This window comes from Phascolarctos cinereus, unplaced genomic scaffold (genome assembly GCF_003287225.1).
Source record: "Phascolarctos cinereus isolate Bilbo 61053 unplaced genomic scaffold, phaCin_HiC Scaffold_3;HRSCAF=262, whole genome shotgun sequence".
Lineage (NCBI taxonomy): Eukaryota > Metazoa > Chordata > Mammalia > Diprotodontia > Phascolarctidae > Phascolarctos > Phascolarctos cinereus.
In genome coordinates, this window is record NW_027555736.1 from 55,622,345 (window position 1) to 55,631,683 (window position 9,339).

The following is a 9,339-nucleotide window of genomic DNA, read 5'->3' on the forward strand; positions in this document are numbered from 1 at the left end:
GGATTTGATCCACAAAACCCTGTTCAGGACAAGAAAGCCCTTTTTTTTTTTTACAATTTAGAATGCAAATCAGTAAAAAATGTTTATTCCATACATTTTATTACAAGCGTGGGCAAGGAGAAGGCTCAAATGGTATGTGGCTCTGGAGCAAGCAGTTTCCTGAATGTGAATCATTTCTGACAGTTACATATAATTCATGGGAAATGTATAGTCATAACTGGTCCACAACTGGTCAATGATTGGCTTTGCAGGCTGTTTGTTGTGTTGCAAGGGAAAAGAGATAGAGTTTCTTGTCTGCTAATCAATTATTGGCTTTGGGCATCCTAGACGGTGTGGAATTTATTTCTAGGTTATCCTTACACATGATGTAGGGTAAAAGAAGACATAATAATAGGGGTTTTCAGTTTAACACCGTAACGGAGGTTTTCCCCCCCAAAACGTCCTTCCTTATGACAAAGGAGAACAATATAGCATGCTACCCAAGTGCCAAAGTGCAAGTGCCCTCTGCCCTGGAAGTTAGCATAGGATACAGAGCTGCTTTGCCCTGCCCACCAAGTGGAATCTCAGAGGTCCCCTCCCCACCATGAGAAAAAGCTAGAAGCAGCTTTCTAAATATGTCCACTTTGTCCAAGCAGCAGATGCCTATTGAAAATTCAGAACCTTGGGTCTGGCTAACATGTAGGAGGTAAGATTATGAATTCTGTGGTTGAAGGAAAGTGACCTCCAGAAACATTATCCAAGTTTTAGGGGACCTGATGGGAAAAGCTTCTACTAGTCTTGACTCTTCCATTTCACGGCAGAGGTCATCACCTCTGATGGTGACCATAGGTTCTTGAATCTTCTGCGAGTGGCCTGCAGCCTCTGGCAGCTCCTTTCATCTAGGAAAACTTTGAAGTATGGGTCTGATATAGATAGGATGTCTATTTTTTTTTGAGGACCAACTTAGCTCAGCTCAAAGGAGTTACTTCCTGAGCTGATCACTGAATGGTAAATTTTTCAGCCGTTACAACTATTAACGACAATCCATGTAGCTAGGCATGGTGGCACAGTCCAATAACCAGCTGTTGAGGAGTCTAAGGATTATGGATAACTTAAGTTAGGGAGTTCTTAGCTGTACTGTGCTAAGCCAACTGGGTGTCAGCACTGTCTGGAACCAAAATGGTTAGCCTCCAGGAGTTGGAGGCCAAAGAGGGGTAAATTGGCCCAGGGCAAAGTTGAAGTTTCTGTGCAAATGAATATTGGGCCCATTAGTGGCTGCTGCACTTCCAAATTGGGCTTGAGAGAAGAGACCAGAAGTCCTATCAATTTTACAAAAGAAATCTGTGTCGCTTAGTTTTGGAATTTCTTCTAAAATCAAATCAAATTAAATGAAAGAAACCTGATAAGAGGGAGTGATTATAAATGATAAATATTGGGGTATAGAAAAATTTAATTCCTCTTAATTCTTATCATAATTTTTATAGCAGTATTTGATTTTTTGATAGGAGAGTGAGCTAAAGAGGGGGTTTGGAAAATGAGGAATGAATTGATTTAAATGTGTAAATAGGAACTATTTGTGGCCTTCCATAATCTCCATGTGTAGAAGTACTGCATTTAGAGCCAGAGCATTTTTTTCACATTTATTTCATCAGGGAAACAAAATGCTTGTGTCACCAGGACGTGCTGACACACCTTGGGATGTACCTTGTATATCTGTGGATGTCAGCCATCCATGGGATGATTGTGTCTTAGACCCAAACTGTGATGATCTAGGAAGATGTCATTTCCTTAAATATCCTGAATATTCAGTTCATCAATCCAGGATTACTTCCAATGTATAGATCAAAACAACTTCTCATCAAGTGATAATAAAAATTCAATGAAATTTAATTTATTAAATATTTATAGAGTACCTACTATGTGCTAAGCATTTTTTTTGTTGTTAAAAAAGACAAAAGCAGTCCTTGCCCTCAAAAGAGTAACGGGTACATACTAGATGTTTAATAAATGTTTGTTGACTGATTGATAGTTATTTTGTACTTGGTGTTTTCTCCCAGTACAAAGGAAACTTCATAAGGGTAGGAACTATTTCATTTTTGTCTTTGTATAGAAAGGAAAAAGGGAAGGAAGGAAGGAAGGAAGGAAGGAAGGAAGGAAGGAAGGAAGGAAGGAAGGAAGGAAGGAAGGAAGGAAGGAAGGAAGGAAAGGAGGGAGGGAGAAAGGGGGAAACAAGGAAGGAAAAACAGGAAGGGAAGGAGACAAGGAAGTCAGGAAGGAGAGAGGGAGTGAGGTAAAAAGAAAGGAAGAAGGGAGGGAAGGAGAATGGAAAAGAAGGAAGGAAGTAATAACTGTTTCAAGATATTCCTATTTCTTTCAAGTTGCATTTCATCAATAGCATCACCACCAGGAGCAACTAGGTGATACAGTGGATAGAGTGCTGACCCTGCAATCAGGAAAACCTTAATTCAAATCTGGCTTGAAATGTGTATTAGTTTATGTGACTCTGGGCAAGTCACTTAACCTGTGTATGCCTCACTTACCTTAACTTAAAATGGGATAATAATAGCACTAGCTTCCTGGATTTGCTGTGAAGACCACATGAGATGATATTTTTAAAGCTCTTAGCAAAGTGTCTGGCACAAAAATATGTGCTAAATAAATGCCTATTTCTTCCTTCCTTCCTTCCTTCCTTCCTTCCTTCCTTCCTTCCTTCCTTCCTTCCTTCCTTCCTTCCTTCCTTCCTTCCTTCCTTCCTTCCTTCCTTCTTTCCTTCCTTCCTTCCTTTTTCTATTTCTGGAATTACTGTAGTGGGTATAAGTGGCATTCTAGCTCTCCAAGTATTTCAAAGGCTCTTAAAACAGTGCCTGACACATAGTAGGAACTTAATTAATGTTTATCATCAATCTGATTAGCTATCACATGGAAGAAGGAATAGATTTGTCTCAGTTGGCAGCACTAGAAGAAATGGGTAGAATTAGCAGAAAGGCAGGTTTAGGCTTAAGGTAAGGAAAATCTTGCTGACTATCATTTAAAAAAAATACAATGGGCTGCCTTAGGAAGTAATGAGTTCCCCATCACTAGAAGTCTCCAGGGAAAAAAATGGATGCCCACTTGTTAGATATGTTATAGAAGGACTTCTTGTTCAGAGATGAGTAAGCCCAGATGGACTCTACTCTGAGGTTACTTCCCACTCTGAGATTCTGTGATCCCATAGAATGGCAGATGTGTGCAGGGGAGGGGAGTATCACGGTTATGCTGGTAAATGTTGAACAACCAGCTCTCAAATAAACAAAACCATAAAAGCATGCTAGATATACTTTTATGTTTAATTGGCATTATTAACATTTTCTCTCTCATTTGTTTTCAAGTCTAGACAATAAACAAAACAACAAACAATTTATAATGTTGGCTGATTTTAGAGGCATGAATGCTTACAATGAAAATTTAACGATCAGGAACCCACAGGAGCTGGCTCCAGCACATGCCTGGAGAGTGTTTTTTTTTTTTTTAATTTTGGTAGCTTACCTGCAAGCCTCCACTAAATCCTCCCTTGGCATCTTCTGGTGGTATGGTGGTAACTCAGGGTTCTCAAAGGCTATAACTTCTAGCCTTGGCAAGTCTTACCAGGCTGAAAAGGTTTTGAATCACATGCCTGGTGTCAGACTGAATGTCTGTTTTCTTAGGACCAGTTATCCCCAAGTTGAGTGCAGGGTCATGCAATCTGCAGGCACAGGCACCTTTATGTACCAATGACTAGGTCAGAGAGGGGTCGCAATCTGCCCTAGTGGATGGAGGGCTTACATCAACAAAATCATAGATCCTGGAAATATGGTGAATAACGATGGAAGTAAGTCTCTATAAACCCGTTGTGAGCATACAAACCATAGATTAGGGCAAGGCATTCCCAGGTGCCGTGGGGCTGCCTGCAGAGTGGCAGCTCTGAAGACAAGAAGATAGAGTACTTCCTTTCTGCTGCTTAATTCGTTTGCTGCCAGCAGCTTGATGCAAGATCCCATTACCCCCCTGCTCCCTGCAGCTCCCCCTCTACCCACTGCAGCACCTCTAATAATGTGTTTCCTTTTATTTGCAGGTGTTCTAGGAAGGTGTCATTATGTTTACTATGGGAAAAACTCTGAGGGCAACAGGTTTATTCGAGATGATCAGCTCTAAGGCTGAGACTAGCCTGCCTGGCCCAATTTCATGAGAATAAGGAGCAGGAAGAAAAAGAAAGAAACAAAAAAAAGAAAAAAGGAAAAAAAAGAAGAAAAAAAAATTAGCCAACCCAACTTGTGTTTTCACCATCAAGGAAGCCGCCTTAGTGCTCTAGTACCTTCTGCTGACTTTGCCAGGCCTGTCAAGATCATCCTTCTGTCTCAGTCTGAGTCGTCACATAGAGATTGACATGATTGCCTTTAAGCAGGTCTCATCCACCAGCATGACAGACAGCTGCAGCCAGGCATCGGGGCTGACAGCATGAACACCATGATAGATTGCCTGGTCCATCCACAGCTCGCTGGGGAGCAGAGGTCACACCTGGGGCCCCTGTGAGCATACTCAGTTAGCTTTTGCCAATCAGAGAGACTCCCGTCTTCAGCTTGCCTGTTGAGTGAGAGCTGTGTGGAATATCCAGATGGTTTTTACAAAACAAAAATGGTTCTGATGGTGGGGAAGGGCAGGGAGGCCTCAGTCCCTATCTATGTTTCCACAAGGTAGATGCTCACATTTCACACACATACCCCACTCCTACCCTCCTGATCCTCCCCGCTTCTTCTCCCACCCAGCTCCCAAAGCATCTTTATCATGAGCAGATCTTCAAGGTCTATCATTCTTCTGATGAAAGATATTTGCTGTCAGGGATATTTTGTGACTTGCTTCCAAATGATACAAACTCCCAATTTTAGTAAATATGTTTCTCCATGTACCAAAACCAAATCAATGGGCTCTAGGTCAGTAAAGGCTCCCACATCCCAGACTTAGATTTTGCTCCCTCTCCAGAGCCAGGCCTTACTGTGGGTATTTTGGTGGCAGGCCTGTTTCTTTCATCACCTTTTTTTAAAAATTTGCCTCTGTCCATACTTGGGCTAGTGTATTTCTTGTCAGATATTGTCTTCATGGTCTAGACACAATTACAAGACTAGGTGTGCCTGTCTATGGTTCACCTCTCCTTAGGGCATCTGATTTGGGATTTTTTTCTTAAGTCACTAAGAGATAGGAAGTAGAATGAGTAAAAACAAAAAAATGAACTGAGGGAGAAGAAAACATCCCCATCACCGCCCCCCTTCAACATCACCTCCTTCAGAGGAGCTAGCAGGAATGAAATCTGTAGTGTTTGAGTTGGGGTAGTATCTTTGAGTATCCATGAGGGTTTTGTAATAATGATACCACTTGGGATGAGTGATCTTGAGATTTACATGTGAAGTACACTTGAAAGATCATTGAGGAAATAGTTGATGAAACAGGAAAAAAGCCTTGGCTTCTTTTTTTTTTTTCTATTTAAATTCAGACCCAGTACTTATCATTCTGTTATCTGTACAGGCTTCCCAAAGCAAGATTAGTTGAGGGGTGGTCAAATCTAAAATATAAACCTTTCAAAGTACAAACCTGAAAGAGAATCCCACTCTAAGTTGGTAAATACCAGGTCTTTCCAGTAGCCAATTGGCCATCCCATTTTGATGGGTATATGAGGTCATGGACCTTCCATGCACAATCTGGAACTTACCTTTTGAAGAGTATAGATTTGCAAGAGTGCCTGGCATAAGGATTCAGCATGGGACAAATGAATTGCCCATAAGTCAGCAGACCTAGGTGGCAAAGTTCCTATGTTGATTATACAGCCTTCCCTAACTAATTACTTAGACAAATTTGTAATGTGGCCCTTAAGGGAAAAAAAAATTAGAGGAGTTTGGTTTTTGTATTTTTCCCTTGGGCATAAATAATGGAAGAGAAAGTACCTTTCACTCTGATCTGAACAATAGCCGTAAGGGAATGCCTTGAGTTAGCTGCATTTGAACCCCACCCTGGCTCTTTGCTGAGAAACATGAACACATGTTTTGTCCGCAACATATTATGGGCAGCAAGAGTTCTGGGCGAGGGCAGCAAGACTAGTCCAATGTCATATCCAATCTGGCAACACATATATCCTTGTCTTTATAAAAGGCTTTAACCCTGCCTCAAACAATAAAAAAGCACTTGCGAACTGACCACAGAATTTTTCCATCTTTATTTTTCTTACTTGTTTACTTTTCTTAATGTCAGAACCATTTGTATCAAGTTTAGGAATGTCTCCCTCAATGCAAGCTTTAGAGGCACAAATATTTGCGGAATGAGCTGCGGACCACATTCATGCCTCTCCTGTGTGGTGTTTACTTTTTGTTTGTTTGTTTGTTTGTTTCCTCCCAAAGGGTGTAGTAACTTGAATTAAGATTAGCTTAATTATAATTTCTGAAAAGGTCACCCCTCCCTTCTATTCTTCTTGAGCAAGGCCTGGTAAACTTGGCTCTCCCTTTCAAAGCGATAATGGTGATGAATTCACGAGCAGTTGCTGATGGCTATGTCAGATCCCTGAGCATTGTTTGCTGGAGGTTGGACCTCAGGCTTCAGCCTGACCTGTCAGCAGTGATACTGGTTGGTCACATGGTCCCAATGGGGTTTTCCTAATTCTGAATTTTCCAAGTAGTTAGAGAAGCAGTAGGGATATAAGGCATGTATAATTTTCTCTATACCCCAGGATGAAATCAGGCAAAACCCTGTTCTTCTTCCTTTGGGAAGGGTTCCCCTCCCTTACCCTATTCTAGACCCCTGGTTGCTTGCTATGCTGAACCTTTTCCTCATGAAAAATAATGTCCTCTGGTCTCCCTGTACCCCAAGAGCTTGCTCTGACTTTAGAGAGACAAAAAAGGCCAGGGACTCAACTAAGGGAAATTGAGGACTGAGCCTTCCAAATGCCTCAGGGAATGTTAGTATAACTGAGCTCCTTTCTAAGCAACATAATTTTATAGGACAATTTGTTCCTTGAGAAATTATGCTTCAGATTGTAGGAATCTTATTAAAAGTACAACTATTGCAATCACTTACATTTACTCTTACCAGCCTTGCTCATAAAGCCTCCATCTGTGTGTTTCTTTAAATAGATACACATTAGAAGAGATTATCTCTGGATGGGCTATGTCTCTGGGTGCTGTATGTTTTCATGTATTCGTGTGTACCAAAGAATAAAAGACAAGCAAAACACAGTTTCTGGATGAAAGCCATTTATTTTTCCCCAGCAGAGTTGTATCTCACACATCTTCAAGGGGAAATGTTTCTCTTGATGTTACGAGGAAAAACACTACACTGCCTGTTTCTTCTTTGGTAATATGTAGATCAAAAACTAGAGGTAATGGTATCTTTTGATCGAAACAATAGTAATGTTCATTACTTTCTTCTGATACCAGTTGTCCATGCTAGTCCTTTGTCCCCAGCTGGGGCTTGAGGTAGGGCGGAGTCAGCATGGCGGAATGGTCACAAGGCTTGAGGTCTGATCCTGCCTCTACCACTAACTGGCTAAAGGACCATCAACAAATGAATTCCCCTCCGTTTCTTCATCTGTATTAAGATAAGACCAGGCTGAAAGCAAGTCAAATTCTCTGTAATGTTCTACGATTGAAAACTCCCATTGAAAACTCCATCCATATCTTCTGCCCATTTTACCTGATTCCAATCTGACATTGCTTAATTGTCTATTCTACTTCTGTTGGAGGGTCTTAATTTTAGAGGTGGGAAGGTTCTTAGATGTCTCCTGGTCCAACACCCTCCCTCCTCATTTTATAGATGATACAACTGAGGCTCCGAGCAGTTTAGTGACTTGTCCAAGGTTATATAGCTAATAAGTAGCAGTTAGAATTTGAACCCAAGTCCTCTGACTTCAAATTCAATACCCTTTTCCATTGCACCCAAGGATAACAGATGGATATTTTATATATGTATGTATGTATGTATATATGTATATGTGTGTGTATGTGTGTATATGTATGTATACATACATATACACATATATACACAAAAATTCATATACATGTATATATGCATATACATATATGTATATATGTATGTATATATGTATATGTGTGTGTATGTGTGTATATGTATGTATACATACATATACACATATATACACGAAAATTCATATACATGTATATATGCATATACATATATGTATATATATACACATACATATATGTATGTATGTGTATATATGTGTATATATGTATGTATATATATGTGTGTGTATATATATAAATACATACATATATATATATACAGAGAGAGAGAGAGAGAGAGAGTCTTTGTAGATTGGCCAAATATTCTACCTTGAATATATATATTTTTTTCCACGATGAAATAATTGCTCAGAAAAAAAGTGCTTATGTGAATGCAGGTGTTAGGCCGTTTACTTGCCCTATATAGCAGTTGGGTCAATGACCCCTGCAGATGCTTGAGGAGTATCTTACTACTTTTTAATGTTGCTCAGTCATTTCAGTCATGTCTGACCTGTCGTGGCCCCATCTGGAGTTTTCTTGGCAAAAATACTAGAGTGATTTGCCATTTCCTTCTCCAGTTCATTTTACAGATGAGGAAACTGAGACAAATCAGGGTCACACAGGTAGTATCTGAGTCTAGATCTGAATTCAGGAAGATGAGTCTTCCTGATTCCAAGCCCAGCACTCTATGTACTATGGTGGCCCCTTGCTGCCCTTATTACCTGTAGGGAGGGCAAATGGGCACCTAAATAGCATGTTAGTGGCGTTCAAGGCCATCTAACCCTAACATCTCTCCTCCATGAGCCTGCCCTGATACTCCTCAATCAGCAAATATCTACTATGTCCCAGGCACTGTGCTCAGTTAAAGGGACACCAAAGCAAACACACAACAGACCCTGCCCTCAAGGAGCTTACATTCTAACAGGAGAAACAAAAAGTATATCTACATCTATAAACAAAATATATACAGGTTGGGAGGGAGGGGGTACTAGCATCTGGGTGAATCTATAATGGCCTCATATAGAGGGATGCATTGGAGCTAAACATTGAAGGAAGGGGGCAGCTAGGTGGCACCATAGTGCATAAAGTGCTGGACCTGGAGTCAGAAAGACTCATCATCCTGAGTTCAAATTTGACCTCAGACACTTACTAGCTATGTGATCCTGGGCACTTCACTTAATCTCTGTCTTTCTTGGTCTCCTCAACTGTAAAATGGGGATAACAATAGCACCTACCTCCCAGGATTTTTGAGAAGATCAAATGAGATAATATTTTAAAGTGCTTTGAAAACCTCGCAGCACTATATAAACACTAGCTATTATATGCATGTGTTTTAAGGGTA

The 9,339-nt window shown here is 40.5% G+C and overlaps 1 protein-coding gene across 1 annotated transcript in view; it reads left to right on the top strand.

Annotated features, from left to right (window-relative positions):
• LRMDA (leucine rich melanocyte differentiation associated) overlaps positions 1 to 7,211 on the top strand; it is a 1,318,218-nt gene extending 1,311,007 nt beyond the window's left edge. Inside the window, exon 7 of the mRNA XM_021006197.2 lies at positions 4,070 to 7,211. Coding sequence (XP_020861856.1) covers positions 4,070 to 4,149 — 80 coding nt within the window. The 3' untranslated portion in view covers positions 4,150 to 7,211. The remainder of the gene's footprint in view (positions 1 to 4,069) is intronic.
• The last annotated feature ends 2,128 nt before the right edge of the window (positions 7,212 to 9,339 follow it).